Source organism: Phyllostomus hastatus, unplaced genomic scaffold (assembly GCF_019186645.2).
Source record: "Phyllostomus hastatus isolate PE091 unplaced genomic scaffold, TTU_PhHast_1.1 phas_scaffold_317, whole genome shotgun sequence".
NCBI classification, from domain to species: domain Eukaryota; kingdom Metazoa; phylum Chordata; class Mammalia; order Chiroptera; family Phyllostomidae; genus Phyllostomus; species Phyllostomus hastatus.
The window spans coordinates 3,876,822-3,896,201 of NW_025334023.1; the positions used below are offsets into that span (position 1 = coordinate 3,876,822).

General features: G+C 45.5%; 1 protein-coding gene and 2 non-coding genes across 3 annotated transcripts; all 3 read left to right on the forward strand.

Annotated features, from left to right (window-relative positions):
• The first annotated feature begins 2,153 nt into the window (after positions 1–2,153).
• Positions 2,154–7,714, forward strand: RPS3 (ribosomal protein S3). The gene is made up of 7 exons (XM_045818015.1): positions 2,154–2,267; positions 3,379–3,509; positions 3,754–3,847; positions 4,340–4,434; positions 6,310–6,497; positions 6,971–7,167; positions 7,642–7,714. Exons 1-6 carry the CDS (start codon positions 2,238–2,240, stop codon positions 7,162–7,164), a joined length of 732 nt encoding a protein of 243 aa, XP_045673971.1. The 5' UTR covers positions 2,154–2,237; the 3' UTR covers positions 7,165–7,167; positions 7,642–7,714.
• LOC123805672 lies at positions 3,074–3,220 on the forward strand. Its single transcript, XR_006783335.1, has one exon. It is a non-coding gene; the product is annotated as a small nucleolar RNA SNORD15 (small nucleolar RNA).
• On the forward strand, positions 6,712–6,854 carry LOC123805671. The gene has a single exon (XR_006783334.1). It is a non-coding gene; the product is annotated as a small nucleolar RNA SNORD15 (small nucleolar RNA).
• Positions 7,715–19,380: the final 11,666 nt, after the last annotated feature.

The following is a 19,380-nucleotide window of genomic DNA, read 5'->3' on the forward strand; positions in this document are numbered from 1 at the left end:
TTTGCTGACCAAAGAGAATCTGCATTTTAGGTGTTACCATCAAGCTGCCCTCCCAAACGAAGCCCAGTTCACATCCCACCTGCAGGGTGAGGATGCTCCTTTTCTCACGCTCTTCCACACTCTGGGTGTCATTTTTACTGTAAGGAGGGATATCAGAAGTGTGCGTCCTCTAGCAATAATACAAAAACAGTACAAAAATCCTTTTAGAATTTATTCTACAATTAGGAGCAACTAAGAGAGTCATGACCCTGGAGGAAAGGACATATTTAACATGAGTGACAAGGAAGAAATGAGCCAGTAACAAAGAGCATTGCCAGAAAGGGAGGGCGTGATTGCCAGAGCAAGTTCTCAAAGGAACAGAACTGAACTAGAACTAGAATACACAGGGAATGCTGACCGAGGGCAAGAAGAGGGTCTCTTTCATGAGCAGGGAGGGGAAAAGAGAAAGATGGGCAAGGAAACATAGTCACGGGATAGATCAGAGGCAGGTCTCACCTGTACAATCTGTTGGGGGGGGCGGGATGAGTTAGGAGGGAGGTTGACTGCTGAAAATGAGGGGGAGGTTCTGATTTGACAAAGATGATAACGGGCACCATGAGAGAATCAGGAGAATAACTGAATGGGGACGTATTCTGACTACAGCACGCAAAGCCAGGTGCCTTCCCACAGTACCCACACCCCAAGTGGGGGTATAGCAAAGTCAAGTAGACAGATTGAGCAGGGTAGGGATTTTAGCAGCCTGGCACTGATGAATTAACAGGCCATGGAGCTCAACGAAGAGGGAAGTGAAGAGCAGAGGGAAATAACACATGAAGAAAAAAACTCTCCCTGGGTTCCTCATCTCAGTGAGGGTTGTCACTAAGCATCCACTACTGGAGTCAGAAACCTGGGCATCATTCTCAGTTCCACTCTTTATGTTTTCACCATCCCCAACAGTGCCGTAATGAGCATGCTCATTGGAATAGCTCAATCCATTTGGATACATCAGGTCCATGGCCCATCTTCGTCTTTGATTCACCCACTTCTTTTCATGTTCCTTGGTCCCTCTGCTCAGCTCTCCACAGTGCTCTGTTAATTCCATGGTTATAGCACAGATCTTTGCATCAGAATTGTTAATTTAGTGCTGCGGAAAAGCATGGGTGTCTCGTAGGGCCAGACAAGAAATGAGTGAAGCTGCCAGGGACTGTGGCACCTGGGAGAGTTCTCTGCCATCTGACAAGGGAGAGAGTACAGTCACGAGGAAATGTGAGCCTGGTATTTTGTTAGGTCTTTCTATATATTTCTCTTCTCTTTTATTTATTTTTTTGAGATCTTTGTATATTTTTACAGAATAACCTGAAATAGTTTTATAGAGATATCTCCTGATTTTAAATGGAGGCAAATTATCCAAATAAACATAAAACCGTTGAAGTGTTGAGGAGTGAAGCGTACTGATGTCTGCAACTTACTTTGAAATGCAGGAAGACATGAACTGGCGGGTGAATAGAGGGGTGAATGGATATGTGACGAAGCGAATATAGCAAAAATGTTCATTGCAGCACCTAGGTGAACCATAGATGGGTGTGCACTGCACAATTCTTTCAACTTTTCTGTACGCTTGACAATTTTCATAGTAAAATGTGGGAGGAAATTTTTTTTCATTGAAAAAGAATCGTGAGTGCACAAGCCAGTACTTTGTTACTGATGGTTACAAGTTGTAACAGAATTTATGAAAGCGAGGTGGGGGTGGATTAGTTTATAATATAAAGGACATGGAACAGTCTCTAGAATACTTAACAAATGTTAAGATATCAGTTGGAACGGAGGAAATGAAAACATAAAGAGCTGGGCAACTAAGTGGATTTCACTGAGGACTTTCAGTCAGTTTTCATTACGGTGTAGAGTGTAGGGACCAGGGTTCCGTGCTTGTTAAACTATGCTGCTCTGACTTCATACTTGTAGTTTTCATCTCTGCTCCTCACATTGTTCATTTTGAAACTGCAGTACTGAGACCTGGATTCTCAGCTCCCTTGCAATTCCCAATTTCTGATGGATCTGTTCCCTTCCTTATTTCTTCCGGTAGGTGTCTCCCTTACTCTTCTCCTTCCCGGAACGCCTTCCTCAACATAAAAACTACATTTCCCAAGAGCCCTCACAGACGTGGAAGTGGCGCAGTTTTTCGTGATCGCTCTGCGCCCTTTATACCTACTTCCGCCCACGGGCCTCTTCCTTTCCTTTTGGCAGCGCCGAGCGTAAAGATGGCTGTGCAAATTTCCAAGAAGAGGAAGGTGAGATGTTGGGGTTCGGATCCAGGGAGGCTGCAGCGCCGTGCGGGTCTGGGGCTTCTCCAGGTGCCATCGCGAATCCCGCAGCTCTGTGCCCTGCCCCTGGAAGTGGCCTGGGCCGCGGGCATGCCCGAAGACCGCGGATGGCGGTGGATTGAGTACCGGGCCCGAGGCCGGCGAGCGCAGTGTGGAGGGGAAAGGAAGACGATTTCTGCCGGTTCCGGGCGGAGCGCAGAATTGAGCCCCGGGCGCCTCTCCTGCCCCAGAGAAGGCGCATGTGAGCATTTCGTGGTCAACAAATGAAATCACTAAACGTGTTGGTATTTTGAGAGCGTGAGCCGAGCCAGATCGTTAATACCATGGCTTTGGGAGGGGTAGTAGCAGCGTATTCTTGCCTTTTTATTAGTCTTGCCCGGGTGCAGCCTTCCGAACCCAAAGGCCTTAACCGCACAGGCTGCTGACAATGTATTGCTCCTTCGAGGGTCCAAGGAATCCGCGGGCTAGCGGAGGGAGGGAGCCTGGGAGGAACGCTTCCTTGAGTTTAACTTTTCCATGAGAAAGAACTGTCAAGTCTGGTTGCTGAGGAGTAGGCCGCTGGCCGCTTTTGTATGCATACGTCCGTGTTAAAGTAAAATTAGCACGCTTTTGTGATTTGCCAGCTGTCTCAGACAGCTACACTCAGACACACAAGTAAGACAAGGGAACGTGGCTGGGACTCTTCCCGCCGAGTCTCGGTGAGACTGCTGGCGTCGGAGACTTGAACAGTTTTTGTGTAGCGCGTGTTCATACACATGGCAGCCTTAAAGACCCTTCAATGAAGAGATGATGACGAGTCTGACTGGAGGTGTGATTGTCCAGGTGGCCCCTGCTCGGTGCTGCGTTCTGCAGCACCAGCTTCAGGGCCCTGGGTGAAAGCGACCACCAGACGATGACCTAGAGGCATTTGTCTGAGAAGGGTTTGCTGTGTTCCTGTTGGAGCAAGGGTGGTACAATCCGCGAGGGGTCCTGTGCCAGAGGTGTTGAGTTTGGATGAGAGCTGCATTGGCTGAAAGACCAGGCCGGGGAAGGGAACCTGCACCTGTGTCCTAACTTTGGATTTTTATTTTTTGGTTAGTTTGTGGCTGATGGCATCTTCAAAGCCGAACTGAACGAGTTTCTCACCCGAGAACTGGCTGAGGATGGCTACTCTGGAGTTGAAGTCCGAGTTACGCCAACCAGGACAGAAATTATTATTTTGGCCACCAGGTAAGAACTCACCTTCCTTGCCATCACTGTAATTGTTATCTATGTTAAGATGGTTTAGTCTGTGAACATAGGGGACGACCAGTGAGTTCGGCCTTGGGGAATGCAGTTGGTTTTTTAAAACTGCATTTTTAAATCTAACTAGTTACCATCTGACGAAGGAGGTTTTACTACTACACATATGCAAGACAAAGTTACATCAGGAATTCTGTGAGAGCTATGAACTGTCATTTTTTACTCTCGCCAGGACGCAGAATGTTCTCGGTGAGAAGGGCCGACGGATCCGGGAATTGACTGCTGTGGTTCAGAAGAGGTTTGGCTTCCCTGAGGGCAGTGTAGAGGTGAGTGGGCCTGGCCAGCGCCAGAGATTGCTGTGGGCTGGAAATAGCTCTTTAGGGGGGTACTTCCATAAACCCTCATCACACCGAAGACCTAGTTATATATATATTTATGATCAGTGGGTATTACAAGTGGATTAGTATTTTGCTGAAGTTCTCAAGGTAAGGGGTAGGGGTAGTCTCAGCTCAGTTCTTATTGTTAAGGGAATTTAGGGTCACCTTGGGTGTGGTGATGCTGCACAGGCTGACTTGGCTGCCCCACCGCTGTCCTTGTTGTGGCTGTGGGAGGAGCTGGGGATGGGAGGGCAGTGAGGGTCCGTGCAGCCCACAGTGCGGAGGGTGTACTGGGTGTGGGGAGCGGGAGTGCTTTAGTGCCTAAGGTGCCACAGCGATATATACGGCAGTATGTGTGTACATGATGGATGTGCTGGTTTTTCATCGAAACCCATGGTGGAGGTAACAGGTTGAAGGACATACCTTGTTTCTTTCTTAAAGCTTTATGCTGAGAAGGTGGCCACAAGAGGGCTGTGTGCCATTGCCCAGGCAGAGTCTCTGCGCTACAAACTCCTAGGAGGCCTTGCTGTGCGGAGGTGAGTGTCCCTTTTTTGTGGGTCAGAATGCAGTGTGTCTTCCGTTCTGTTGTTTCAACAAGTGAACTCTTTCCACGTGGCAGGCTCTGCTAGTCTCTGAGGGTTTTAATGATAAGACACTTTGCATCCATGTCCTTGTTGGACTGGCAGTCTAGCAGGAAAAAGTAGCAAAGAACCAAGTTTTTAAAGAACTGGTCAGTGTTATAATGGAGATTGGTTCTGAGTGCTTTGGGGGTGAGACTGAAAAAGAGCTCAGGGGAGGGAGGGCAGGGCCCCCGTTGAAGGCATTCGGCCGCACCGTGTGGTGACTGTCCCGGGGAGTACTAAGGAGATGAGACTGTGTGGTTGGAAGGGAGCCTGAAACCTGGGTGTTTGTCTTTGTAGGCTGCGTTTAGATAGTAATGTGAGCAGGGGTGGGCCATAGAGGGCTTGGGGTGGCTGGGCTGACCCTGAGCACAGCCCCAGAGGTTTTTCAGAGGAGAAAGGGCTATGCCGGCGGCAGGCAGACGCTGGAGTGGGTAAGAAAGGACGTGTAGAAGACCACCCCCTGGTTTTAATGCCAGCTCCACCACTTACAACACTGATTCTCAAGAGTTGGTCCCTGGGCCAGCATCACTGCCATCATCTGAGGACTTGTTAGGGGAAATTCTCAGTCTCCACCCTAGACCCCCCTGGCTTAGAAAGGGGGAGTGTGGCGCAGCTGGTGTATCTTCGGCCCTCTGGGGGATTCCGGCACACACTGGAGTTTGACTTGGAAGTTCTGGGACCTGAGTGGCTAGCTGGACTTCTCTGGCTCTTGGGTGTCTGTCTCTAAATGGCGATCATTACGTTGCTCCGTTTTTGTGGGAGTAGATGGGACCGAGTGAAAGGGTCTGCGGCCTGGTGGTAGGTCTTCCTCTGCCTTCCTATTGAAAGTGGCGGCTAGCTCCACTTAGCACCTTCCAGGTGTAAACTAATGGATGGGTTGGGGCGTGATACTTGAAGGCTTACTATCAGTTTTATGGAACTGGAAATGTTTTCCAGCATTCTAATGATCAAGGCAGCTAGGAACCTAAATTGGTGGTTAGGGTACCCAATGCACATGATTTCTGGAGGTTGTGAAATGTTTCAGTAAAGGGGTCGCATAGTGACGGGGGTACTTCTGGGTTCTTACTCACTGCTTGCCTTGTTCAGAGACCTGAGCTGGCAGAGCTGGACTGGACTGGAAAGGCCAGCTCCGGAGTGATTGGTGGGGGAGGGGGGTCAGCTTGATAATCGTTAGTTTGGGTGTGGGTTTCAACTTCGGTTGCACTTTAGAATTGCCCAGGGAGTGTTTTTTTGTTTTGTTATGTTTTTTAGAAAATGCTTATTCCGAGCATCACCACACCCAGCTCCCCACATTGCCAGTTTACTTGGTTTGGTGTAGGGCCTAGGCTTGGGGCCAGAGCCGGGTGTCCAACCTTTTGGTATCTCTGGGCCACACTGGAAGAATTGTTGATTTGGACCACTCATTAAATACATAAACACTAACGAAAACTGATGAGTAGGAAAAAAAGGGTTTTAAGTAAATTTACGATTTTGCATTGGCCTGCATTCATGGCCATCCTGGGCCGCAGGTTGGACGCCCTGCGTGAAAACAGGGCAGACTAGAGAGAGCGAGAGAAATAGCTGCTGGTTGCCTTCCACACGTGCCCCGAACGGGGACCGAGCTCTGCAGCCCAGGCCTGTGCCCTGACCAGGAATCCAGCTGGCAACCTTTTGGCTTGTGGAATGATGCCCAAGCAACTGAGCTTACACTGGCGGGGGCTATTTTATTTATTTTAATATGGGATTGGGTTGGATGATCCTGTGTTTGGTGACAACACAAACGAACATCTATCTTTTGTTCTCCCAAAGGGCCTGCTATGGTGTGCTGCGGTTCATCATGGAGAGCGGGGCCAAAGGCTGCGAGGTCGTGGTGTCTGGGAAACTCCGAGGACAGAGGGCTAAGTCCATGAAGTTTGTCGATGGCCTGATGATCCACAGTGGGGACCCTGTTAACTACTATGTTGACACCGCTGTGCGCCATGTGCTGCTTAGGCAGGGTGAGCAGATGGGCGCTCTTAGGGCAAAGGGTTTTGGTGCATAGATGCGGTTTCCCGTGCACACCTCCGTGTGTGGGGAATTCATCTTGGGGTGGCAGAGCATGTTAGTGCTCATCGGGTTTATTGATCAGCTACACTGAAGTGTAAGAAGTAAATCATTGGTATCAGTCACATCCAAGAGTTGGTTTATCCTTGTCTCAGCCACCTGGGTACCCTTCAGTGATGACACGATGACGAGTCAGAAAGGTCACATCCTGCTCTTGGTCCTTGTCAGTGCCATGTTCTATGGCACTGCGTGCGTTCCTTTTGCAAAAGTGTCCTGTTCATTGGTTGATTAGAGGCATTTGTCTGAGAAGGGACCAGATCCAGGGGTACTTAAGTAACTTGTTCTCTTCCCGTGCCCCGTCCTGTTGTATAGTGGGGGCCAGTGACACCACAGGTAGGTCCTAACCATGCTTCTAACTGCACTCTAGGTGTGCTGGGCATCAAAGTGAAGATCATGCTTCCTTGGGACCCAAGCGGGAAGATAGGCCCCAAGAAGCCCCTGCCTGACCACGTAAGCATTGTGGAACCCAAAGACGAGATCCTGCCCACCACCCCCATCTCGGAACAGAAGGGCGGGAAGCCAGAGCCGCCTGCCATGCCCCAGCCAGTGCCCACAGCGTAACAGGTATGTCTCTAGCAGCCTCTCAGGTGGAATAGGGCCCTGTTTCTGTCTCCCTGTTATTACTTATATTGCACACTGGCAAGCATTTGGCATGTAATAATTGGATTATACTTAACTTACATGGGAAAATGCAGGTTGGAGCCAGGGGCCTTTTAACTCAGGACTTTGTTGGGGACTTGGGTGTTTGGCCTTGGTCTCTTGAATTCCTATATTTTACTACAGTGTTTGAAATAGAAGTTTTCCTTTATTGTCTTATTATTTACCCAAAAATTTCAAGGCACTCTTGCTAGTAATTAGCTGTCATCCTTCAGCAGCCCCTTTAAAACAGAACACCTGTGTTGTTTTTTTTCTAAGTATTCTTTGTGGTTATTTTCATGCAAACCCTAAGGGGGAGAGTATATGCTTATAGGGTAAATGAAAGAACCTGATACTCAGATGAAGTTTCCGTTCTTACCGTTGTGCTTTGTTTGGTTTTAGGGTCTTGTCGGCAGCTGGATCTGGAGCCTGGATGTTGCTCTATAAAGACCTTTAATAAAAGCTTTTTAAAAGATGCATGGCCTGATGATTCATCCAGTATTTAGAATAAGGGTCAGGTCACCCCATCAGAGGAGCGTTACCAATTGATTTTCAGGGCTGGCGAGCTCACGGTGTTTCTGTGCTTTCCCTGAAATCCTCTTGGTTTCAGCTGTACTTGAGACAAGGGCCAGACCAGGGGGACCCAAGCAGAGCTGACCAGAGAGCGACCCCGTTGGGGCTAAGAGGTGACGATGAGGTCTGACAGCACCTTGATTAACTCCTCCGTGGTTCAGTGCTATAGGTATCGAAGAGGGATATGTTTAAGGCAATTTTATTTTCTTCATGTTTGTGGAAATTTACATTGCACATAGAAAATAAATACAAGGGCCATTATATTGGGTTGGCCAAAAATATGCTTTTTATGTAAAATAAAAGACATTTCTTATTTTCACCAATAACTATTGATTTGGATATTTTGAGTATGTCGGCTATCTCCCACTGTCCTGGTTTCTAGTGGGTAGAGGCCAGGGGTGCTGCTGAACATCTTCCAGTGTGTGAGACAGCCCCACAGCAAAGAATTACTTGGCCAAATTGTCAATAGCACCAAGAAACTTGGCAAACCATTTTTTATACATTCGATCAGTCACAGCACAAATCTTTTTTTGTGTTTCAGTTGTTTTTACCTTTGTTGAAATAATAAAGCATAATGTGCCGAAAATGTTGCATATCTTCCATCTTCATTGGTACAATGGCTGCACAAAACACCAGTTTTGAGGTTTTTGATGCACGTTGATATGACAGCTGTCACAATACAATCTAAATTGGTTTGAATGTAGTTAAAGACAACTAAGTGCTACTAGAGCCACATTATGGGAAGATGTGACAGACTTTGGCCAACGCAGTATTTTGGGCTGCATGTGCTCTGGATGTGCTTCATGTGCTTTCTTAATCTTCAAGTGTAAAGGGTGTTTGTGCCAGTGGTAAAGAGCCTAAAGCACAGAAGTAAAGGGCATTTTTTAATTGTCTACTGTTTTATTATCTCATATTCAAAGTGTTTTCTAGAGGGAGAAAAACATCAATGTACGAGAGATACATTGATTGGTTACCTCTCATAGTCCCCCAGCTGGGGACCTGGCCAACAACCCAGGCATGTGCCCTGACTGGGAACTGAACCAGTGACCTGTTTGACTCGCAGACTGGGATTCAATCCACTGAGCATCCCCCCACCTTTCGAAAGAACCTTTGTTCATATTGACTTTGTCTAGACTAACATCTTATTGATTTTGTCAGTATTGATAGAACTGAGACATCTCATTAGTAGAGGTAATCCCCTTCATAAGACTTATCTCTTGTGGCTAAAAAGCTATTAGCATTTTGCAGTTTTATGGGAAATGTTACTGTTTGAACTGTGCTAAGCTGCTTTATTCCTGTATTTCTGGATTTGTGTAGTTGGTTGTGAGGGGATCACTTTTACAGAAATTAGTTCAGCTAAGGTTAGGGCAGTCCTGGTCACGTAGGATTATAGCTTTTAGTACTGACACAGCCAGTTGGGTGTTTGTATATTACATTAGGTGATATTTCAAATTTCCTATTTCCCTAATGAGTTTTCTGCAAACGTCAGCCCACTAAAATTGGAAATTAGTTTTGCGAGGTTCAGTAGTGCTGTAACAGGAGTAGCACCAAAGTAGTGGCTTGGGAGGGGAAAAAATGACTGAAGTACTGATGCTCCTTGACTTACGATGGTGTTAATCCAGGTAAACCAGTAAGTTAAAGACACCAGAAGTCAAAAATGCCTTTAATATACCTAACCTAATGAAACCAGCCTAGCTAACCTTAAATGTGCTCAGAACAATTCTATTTTACAGTTGGGCAATTACCTTGAGTTTTCACCTCAAGTAATTTCCATCCTCTATTCACCAGAAGCAGTAGACGCAGGTGGGCATTTTGTAGACATGATGGGATGTGAAAACAACTATCTAAAAAACGCTGGCGACACAGCACTGGAGAGGGTCAGTTGTTCGCTCTCGTGGCTTGGGGGCTGCAGGGCTGCGGCTGGCTGCCCTTGCTCGGCCTCAGGCGTGGTGCCGCGTGTCCCTACCCTGGGAGAGGTTGGAATCCAAAGTCGTTTCTACTGAATGGGTGTCACCTCCACACCAGCATAAAGTCAAAAAATCACAAGTTGAACATTGTCTGCTGAGGACTGTTTGAACTGATGTGCAGAAAAATGTGCAAGCCATTAGTATTTAAATGTACAGCTTGAATTGTAAACACAGCACCTCTGTATAGCCATTACTTGAGATCAGGAAAGAGAGGGAGGGTGTTTTAAAAATCTTTTCACTTTAGAAAACCATGCAAGGTAAATGTACAACTTAGGTGAGCACTTAATAACCACAGGGGATAGCACCACCATCCCTTAGTTTATCCCAGTGAATGGTGTTTCTTCTCATTTTCTTTACATCTTTTCCTTTAAGGTTCAAAGTTCCAGATAGGAGCATCTGACTGACGGAGCCTGGTATCTGACCCAGTGGTCAGGGGTGAGGAGAAAGATAGCCAGCTCCTTTGGCTTTCGTCATGGAGGTGAGGCCTGGATTTGTGCGTTACCTCCTCCCCTGAATAGGTTAGGTACTGTGCCGGGCAGCCAGAACTGCTGTGAACCAGCCTCTGGGACCACCAGTAGAAATGCGGCTGTTGGCAGCATGAAAGCCAGTGCCAGAGCCTTTCATGGACTTTCTACCAGAAGGCCCTGAAGAGTCAGCCTGTGGTCACTACCATGTGTGGCAGCTGATGATGGGGGCCTCCAAGGGGCCGGGGGCTGACAGCCCTCAGGCTAGGAGGGGATGGATACCTGCTGCAGTCTGAGAACTCGGAATAGGCCCAGAGGGCCAGCAAGGGTTGGGGCCCATCCGACAGCCCTGCAGACCTGGGAGAAAGATAAACTGGTGAGGTCAGAGGAAAACTGCTGAAGGGTGTTTGGGGTCGGGGGGTGTCCCACCTCCAGACAGAAACTGGGCTTGCAGACACTGCTGCAGAGGCTGCTGGAGCCCCCCACAGAGCGATGGTCTGCATCTCGCAGCTGTGGTTTCACACTCATTCCCAGGGGGAGGTCCAGGAAACTTCAGCCACGAGCCCCAGCTTGCCAGTGTCCACGCCTGGCTGGGAAGTTAGGTCGAGGCTGTGAGGGAGCCAGCTAGGATGTGGAGGACGGAAGGATGCCCTTCTAGGCAGAGCGTTTTACAAAGGGCACTCAAGAAGCTGGGTTTTGCAGTTAGAAACCTGGGTTTAAATCCTGACACCAGCACTGATTCTCTGGGACTGGACCTTTCTGATCCTTGGTTGTCTCACTCAGCCATCATGGGAGGTAAAGGAGAGCCAAATGCCGATACACGTGTCTTCGTTAGTACTCACCACCTAATATCATCCCTGTTTGGATGTTAAGAGCCCAGGCCTTCAGGCCAGACTGTGGATTCAAAACCAGGTCCACCATGCAGCAGTGCGAGCACACGTCTGCCTCCATTTGCTTGTCTGCATGTACGAGTCCTTCGCACAGGGCCTGACCTCACACCAAGTGCTTGGCGTGTGCTAGCTGGTGTTACTATTACTACTAAGTTATGACTATCCCCTTGGAAATTAATAGCTAACTTCACGGTAATGGATTCTCCCCATCCTAATTCTAAGAGCCCTGACCACAGGGGCCATGCTTTCTGCCGCTACTGGAAGTGAGCACAGCTGGGCGGGTGTGAACTTGGCCTTTCACCGGGCCACGTTTCATCTAGTGGTTGCTGCTGAGCTCCTGTGTTGCTGTGTATCAATGACTCAACAATGAGGTATTATTGGGAGTCAACATTTTCTACCTCAAAGATAGTTTTTCTTAACTCTTCCTCAGGGACATCAGATGCTTGATGTTATTTATAAAACAAGCAATTTCCGTATTTATTATTAAAGTTACATTTTTAGCTTCATAACAGCATGAACATGGTGAGAAGGTAATTATGTGCCCAGAGCCTGCTGTGAAAGTGTCATTTAATCTTCCCAACATCCCTGTAATGGGCAGATTCCATTACTAACCTCATTTTGCAGTGATTTTAAAATCCATGCAACATACCTTAGGGGAATGTGTGATTTCCGCTAGGCTTTGAAAAATATTTAGAGTATCTCAGGATCCCCACTTCAGATTTGAGAATGAGCGACATAAAGCCCTAGGTTGCGAACACCTCACCGGACCCCACACCCTCACTTTCACGAGTGAGATGGAGCCCCAGCAGCTCTGCGGTTGAGACAGGACCACTCAGCAGAGGGTCCTGCCGCTCAGCCCTCTGCTGTGCCATCGCAGCCAGCCAGGTGCAGGGGGGCCTGTGTCCTCAGTGGGGAGCACTCACTGCTGGGGCGGGTGCATCCTGCCTTGTGCTGTGCTGGCCATCACCTGCCCCATGACCAGCACGAGTATTAGCGCAGCTCTGAATATGCTGAAAACCAATGAGTTGCACTTGTCAAATGGGGAATTTTATGGAGTGTGGATTACATCTCAATAAGGTTACATGTGTGTATGCATACATGTATATGAATTAAACCAACAATTTCAAATTTTCCATGTTTTGAAGGTATGTATGCCCCAAATTAACAATATCCCTTGAATGCAATGGTGTGCTCATCGGCTGCTGTATGTGAGGCTGGAACGTAGTCGTGTAACTGACCCCAGAGTTCAGATAGATCTCTGATGGGCTCTGGCCTTTCATTGCTTTTGGGGGGTTTTCCAGTTTGGTTTGGTTTTGCATTTGCATTGTCAATATGCAATATTTTTGATGGCTCATAATTTTGTGGAAGAAAGGACAGTCGTGTTTTTTGCTCCATAATTTTTAAACAGTTTTAGATTTATAATGATCAATGGGAATAAATGACCAAGCCCATGAATTTGAAGAAAAAATTGGCACTATGGACACTTGGGGACATTGGACCTGGTTTCCACCCTGGGGACTCCCATTCTGGGGGCTGCAGGATGCCCAGTTGGGACATGGAAGGTAGGGATTCCAGGCAGGGCTCGATCCACCATTCTCTCATTCCAGCCAAGAGTCTGGGCACCTCAAGCCATAGGTTCTGATGCAGAGTGAGGGACCCAGCCCCTGAAAGGTGACATGTCATCCTGCCTCTTTTTCACACCCACACCCACTCACACAAACATGCTTGGATTTGTAGACACCACACAGCTGGGGCAGCCCAGTGTCCTAGGCACTTACCTGGCCATGCCCTCTCCCAGGTGCCCTGCAGCTGCTGCTCTTGCTGGGACCACTCTTGTCTGTCCTGCCGCCGGAACCCCTGGCAGCCTGGGCTCCAGTGTCCCTGCCGCTCTGCCTGGACTGTGGCTCAGGCTTAGTTGCAGGAAGACAAAGGGACTGGATGCCAGGGGGAGGGGAAAGGTGAGGGGAAAGGAGAGGGGGATGAATAGAGGGGACGCTGGGCTTTTGTTCCCCTCTTGGACCAGCCCTGAAAGGGAGGGTAAGAGGGAGGAGGCAGGAGTAAGGGCCAGATTGACTCTGTGCAGCTCTGGGGTCTGTGTGCCTGGGCTGGGGAGACTGGGTCCTCCCAAGGTCCTGGCTCTGCCCGGGGATGATGCTCACATGTGAGGGTGGTGGCGGGAAGCGAGTGCCTCTGCCAGGAGATGGTGTGCGATCTGGTGGTTGTGAGCTTTCAGGTGTTAGGGAGTCCTGTGCTTAGGACTCTAAGTCCTAAGAGTGTGGGAGTGTGGGGGTTCGTGGGACTGGACAACTGCATGGCATTGGGGTGAGCGTAGCCTCGTAGCTGCTGTGCGACTAAGAATGTGGCTGCCTGGCTTGGAGGTCTGGGTTTCCCTCCCGCCCCTGTGTGACTGTGTCGTGTCTGTGCTCCTGCTTGTAGCAGGCGTCACTGTGGGACCGTGCAGCTGCGTATATGCCTAGCGTGTCCCTCTCTGTCTGTGCCTCTATGTGGCTGCTCATTTCTGTGTGTGGCAGGGCTGTATCTCTGTGAACAGTGTGTGTGCACGTCAGGGGTCTGTGTCTGTGGACCATATGGTGAGCGTGACGTCCTCGGGTTCTCTGTGGTATGGTATGAGTTCAGGAGGTTTTCACTCAACAGTGGACCCAACTTGGAGGGGGCATAGCAGGACTGGCGTGGTGGTCTGGACAAGCCGGGCTGGGGCGGAGAGAACGAGGCAGCTCTGGGCTGGCTTGGCCTCCTGGGGCCAGAGGGAAGCAACTCCACAAATGGGCGCCAGATCATTTGCTGCCTCTACACAGGGCCCCAGGCCTGGTGTCCTTGGGGCGGGTCAGGAGATTTGGCCTCGTGGAATAGGTCAGCATCTTGGGAGGTGGTTGCCTTGACAAGAGCCCCAGTGGGCCTGGGGCACCAGTGGCCTGTTCCTGGATGTTGCCCCACAGCCCTTGGCTAGCCCCTCCCCTGGCCCTGGCCTTTTACCACAACAGGAGGGATAATCCAGATTCCTGCTCTGTCTGATGGAAAGCCTTGTGCCGAGGGGAGTGGTTGAGGCCAGGGTGCTGCGGGAGCCCGCCCTGCCAGGCTCAGGCAGGCCCAGTCTGGGGAAGGAACTGCGGTGGGAGGGGTTACTGTCACCGTGACCAGGTTTGTGTCCAGGGACCCGGGCACGGGGTGTTCCATGGACCCTGTTCCAGAGAATGGTGTATCCCCCTTCTGCCTAAAAATAGGATGGTATGTGTTGCTCTCTGTTAAAGGATGTGAGAGATTCAGGCACTTTTTACAAACTATTTATTTATTCTTTATTCCCATCCTTCACCCCTCTACTCATTGGCAACCATCATCTATTCTCTGTATCTCTGAGTATGTTTGTTTTGTTTTGTTTGTTTATTTGTTTGAGGTTTTCAAAATTCCACATATAAGGGGAATTATAAGGTATTTGTCTTTATCTGACTTATTTCACTTAGCATAATCCATCCATGTTGCCACAAATGGCAAACTTTATTCTTTTTTAATTGCCGAATAATATTCCTCTGTGTGTGTGTGTGTGTGTGTGCACACCACATCTTTCTTATCCATTCGTTTGTAATGGACACGTAGGTTGTTTTCTTGGCTATTACTGTGAACCCTACAATGAACATAGGAGTGCATATATTTTTTCAAATAGTGTTTCTTTTCTTTGGATAAATACCCAGAAATGGATTTGCTGGATTGTATGGCAGCTCTATTTGTAATTTTTTGAGGACCCTCCATACTGTTTCACATAGTGCCTGCACTAATTTCAAATCCTACCAGCAGTGAGTAAGGGTCCCCTTTTCTTCACATCCTGGCCAGTGCTTACTATTTGTTGTTTATTGAGCATGGTCATTCTGACAGGTGTGAGGTGATATCTTATTGTGTGTTTTTTAAATTATTTTATCAGTTATTTTTTTTAAGATTTTATTTATTTTTAGAGAGAGGGGAAAGAAAGAAAAAGAGGAGAGAAACATCAATGTGTGGTTGCTTCTCGTGCTCCCCCTACTGGGGACCTGGCCCACAACTCAGGCATGTGCCCTGACTGGGAATTGAACCAGCGACCCTTTGGTTCACAGGTCAGCACTCAATCCACTGAGCCACGGCAGCCAGGGTTATCAGTTTTTTCATTTATTTATTTATAAATTCTCTTGTATTTTTTCCTTTACCATTTGTCCCCCCATACCCACTTCCACCTTTACCCACCCTCCTCCCCCCACAGCAATATGGTTTTCATTTGCATTTCCCTGATTATTAGTGATGGTGAGCATCTTTTCAAATGACAGTTGGGCATCTGTGTGTTCTCTTTGCAGAAATGTTTATTTAGGTTCTCTGCCTATATTTAAAATCAGATTGTTTGGGTTTTGGGGGTTTTCTTTGCTAAAGTTGTATGAGTTCCTTATATATTTTGGATATTAAGACTTTATCGAATGTCTTTTGAGAAGATCTTCTCCCATTCAGTAGGTTGTCTTTTTGTTCTGTTGATGGTTTCCTTTGATGTGCAAAATTTTTTAATTTGATATAGTCCTGTTCATTTAATTTTTCTTTTGTTGCCCTTGCCTGAGGAGACCTATCCAAAAAGATATTGCTGAGAGTTATGTCAAAGAGTTTACTGCCCATGTTCTAGGAATTTTATGGTTTTGGGCCTTACAGTAATTTAAGACTTTAATCTACTTTGAGTTAACTTTTATAGATGGTGTGGGAAAGTGGTCCAATTTCATTTTTTGCCAGGTATCTGTCCAGTGTTCTCAACACCATTTGTCTTTACCCTCCTGTATATTCTTGCCTCCTTGTCATAGATAAATTGACCATACAGGTGTGGTTTTATTTCTGAACTCTATTTTGTTTCATTGATCTGTGTGCCTGTGTACATGCCAGTGCCATGCTGCTTTGATTACTGTAGCCTTCTAGTTTAGTTAGTATAGTTAGATACCAAGTAGCATGAGTCCTCTAACTTTGTTCTTCTTTCTCAAGATTTCTTTGGCTGTTCAGGGTCTTTTGTAGTTTTGTATAAATTTTAGGATTATTTGTTCAGTTCTGTGTAAAATGCCATTAGTATTTTGATAGGGATTGCATTGAATCTGTAGATTGCTTTGCAAAGTATGGATATTTTACCTATGTGAATTTTCCCATTCATGGGCAAGGTGTATTCTTCCATTTATTTGTGTGTTCTTCCATTTCTTTGTTCAGTGTCTTATAGTTTTCAGAGTATAGGTCTTTCATCTTTTTTGGTTAAATTTATTCCTAGGTGTTTTATTCTGTTTGATGCAATTGCAAATGCCATTGTTTTCTTAATTTCTCTTTTGAATAGTTCATTATTGGCATATAAAAATGCAGCCCATTTCTGAATATTTATTTTGTGTCCATCTACTTTATGAAATAATTCTACTAGAACTATTTATTAGTTCTAGTAAAGGCAACCATTTTGGATGCCTTTTATTTCTTTTCTTGTCTGATTGCTGTGGCTAGGACTTCCACTACTGTGTTGAATAAAACCGGCAAAAATGGATGTCTTTATCTTGTTCCTGATCTTAAAGAGTATGATGTCAGTTGTGGGTTTGTCATATATGTCTTTTACTATGTTGAGGTATGTTCCCTCTATTCACATTTTGCTGAGAATTTTTATAAAAACTAGATGTTGGCCCTGACTGGTGTGGCTCACTGGATTGAGCACTAGGCTGCAAACTGAAAGGGCTTCAGTTTGATTCCCAGACTGGGCACATGCTTAGGTTGTGGGCCAGGTCTGCAGCGGGGGATGTGTGAGAGGCAGCTGATTGATCCTCCCTCTCTTTGTCCCTCCCTTCTCCTCTCTCTGAAAACAAATAAATACAATCTTTAAAAAAATGAAAAATAGATGTTGGATTTTGTCAAATGCTTTTTCTGCATCTGTTGATATTATCATATGATTTTTCTCCTTCAGTTTATTTATATGGTGTATCATGTTAATTGATTTGCTGATATTGAACTGGTATTGAATCCTGGGAATAAATCCCACTTGATCAAGGGGTATGATCCTTTTACTATAATCCTGAATTTGGTTTGCTAATATTTTGTTGAGGGTTTTTATTAAGGGTAATGTCCTGTAGTTTTATTTCTTTGTATTGTCTTTTTCTAGTATTGGTATCAGGGTAATGCTGGCCTCATAAAATGAATTTGAAAGCTTTCCCTCCTCTTCAGTTTTTTGGAATTGTTTGAGGATTGGTATTCTTAGTTGAATGTTTGGTAAACTTTATCTATGAAACTATCTGGTACAGGAATTTTACTTTTTGGGAGTTTTTTGATTACTGTATCTGTTTCATTAATAGTTATGGTCTATTCAGATTTTCTGTTTCTTTGTCATTCAGTCTTGGAAGATTGTATGTTTCTAGGAATTTGTCTATTTCTTCTGGGTTGTCTAATTTGTTGGCATATAATTGTTTGTAGTGTGTTCTTATAATCCTTTCTATTTCTATGGTATCCGTTGTCACTTCTCTTTTGTTTCTGGTTTTATTTATTTGGGCCCTCTCTTTATTTTCTTGATAAGCTTGGCTAAAGCTTTATCAATTTTGATTATATTTTAAAGAACCAGTTCTTGATTTGATTGATTTTTTTTTGTATTTTCAGTCTCTATTGTTTTTCCTTCCATTCTGATCTTCATTATTTCCTTTCTTCGGGCTTCGGGCTTTGCTTGTTTTTTCCTAATTCTTTTAGGTGTGAGGTTATATTGTTTATTTGAGATTTTTCTTGTTTCTTGAGGTAGGACTTTATTGCTATGAATTTCCCTATAAGGACTGCTTTGGCTATGCCTCAGATTTGGGGTTATTGTATTAATATTTTCATTTTCATTTATCTCAAAGCACCTTTTCATATACTCCTTGATCTCATTGTTAATCCATTCATTGTTCAGTAGTGTGTTACTTAGCCTCCATGTTTGTGTGTTTTTCATTTTTCTTCTTGTAATTGATTTCCAGTTTTATACTGTTGTGATCAGAGAGGCACTTTATATGATTTCAATCTTCTTAAACTTTTTAAGACTTGTTTTGTGACCTAACATGTGGTCTGTCCTGGAAAATACTCCATGTGCACTTGAAAAGCATGTATATTTTGTTGCTTTTGGGTGAAATGTTAAAAAAAATACTAATTCCATCTGGCCTAATTGTCATTTAAGGCCACTGTTTCTTTTTTTATTTTAAGATTTTATTTATTTATTTTTTTAGAGAGAGGGGAAGGAAGGGAGACAGAAAGGGAGAGAAACATCAATGTGTGGTTGCCTCTTGCATGCCCCCAACTGGGGGCCTGGCCCACAACCCAGGCATGTGCCCTGACTGGGAATCAAACCCACAACCATTTGGTTCTCAAGCCAGCACTCTACCCAATGAGTCACACCAGCCAGGGCAAGGCCATTGCTTCCTTATTGATTTCACTTTCAGTCTGAATGTGTCTTTTGATTTGAAGTGAGTCTCTTGTAAGCAGCATAAAGATGTATCATGTTTTTTAATACATTCAGCCATCCTATTTACTTCTGAATTGATATGTATGTACTTATTGACATTTTAAAATTGTTTTATGGTTGTTTTTATAGTCCTCTTCTTTTTTTTGGTGTCTTCTGTGTGGTTTGCTGTTTTACTTGAGTATTTTGTTTGGATTCCTTTCTGGTTTGTTTGTTTGCATATTTTGTATAGACTTTTGACTTGTGGCTACCATGAAGTTTGTGTATGTCACTCTGTATCTATAGCAGTACATTTTAAGCATTTAAATTTAAGTTCTTTTTGTAAGGACTATATTTTTACAACCCCCTCCATGTTTTATGTTTTTGCTGTTACTTTTTTAGATCTTTTTTGTTGTGTACCTCCTAACTATGTATTATAGTTAGAATTGAGCTTGATGCTTTTTCTTTTGACCTTTGTAGTAGCTTTTTAGATGTCTGATTTTCAGTATTTATTAAATATTTGCCTTTATCTTTTAGATTTTTTCCCTTTTCTCATATTTTGTTATTTCTGGTTATGGCCGTTCCTTTTCTGTTTAAAGAAGACCCTCTAACATTTCTCATACAATTGGTTTAATGGTGATTTGCTCCTTTAGTTTTTGCTTGGTCAGGAAAACAAGCTCCTGCTTTCACACTGTAACAATGTCCTTTTGCTCCCGTCCGACTGGTCAGGTTGCTGCTGAGAAATCAGCTGACAGCATTATGCTGTCTCCTTTGTATATAGCTTGTTGTTTTCCTCCCGATTCCTTCAAGATTGT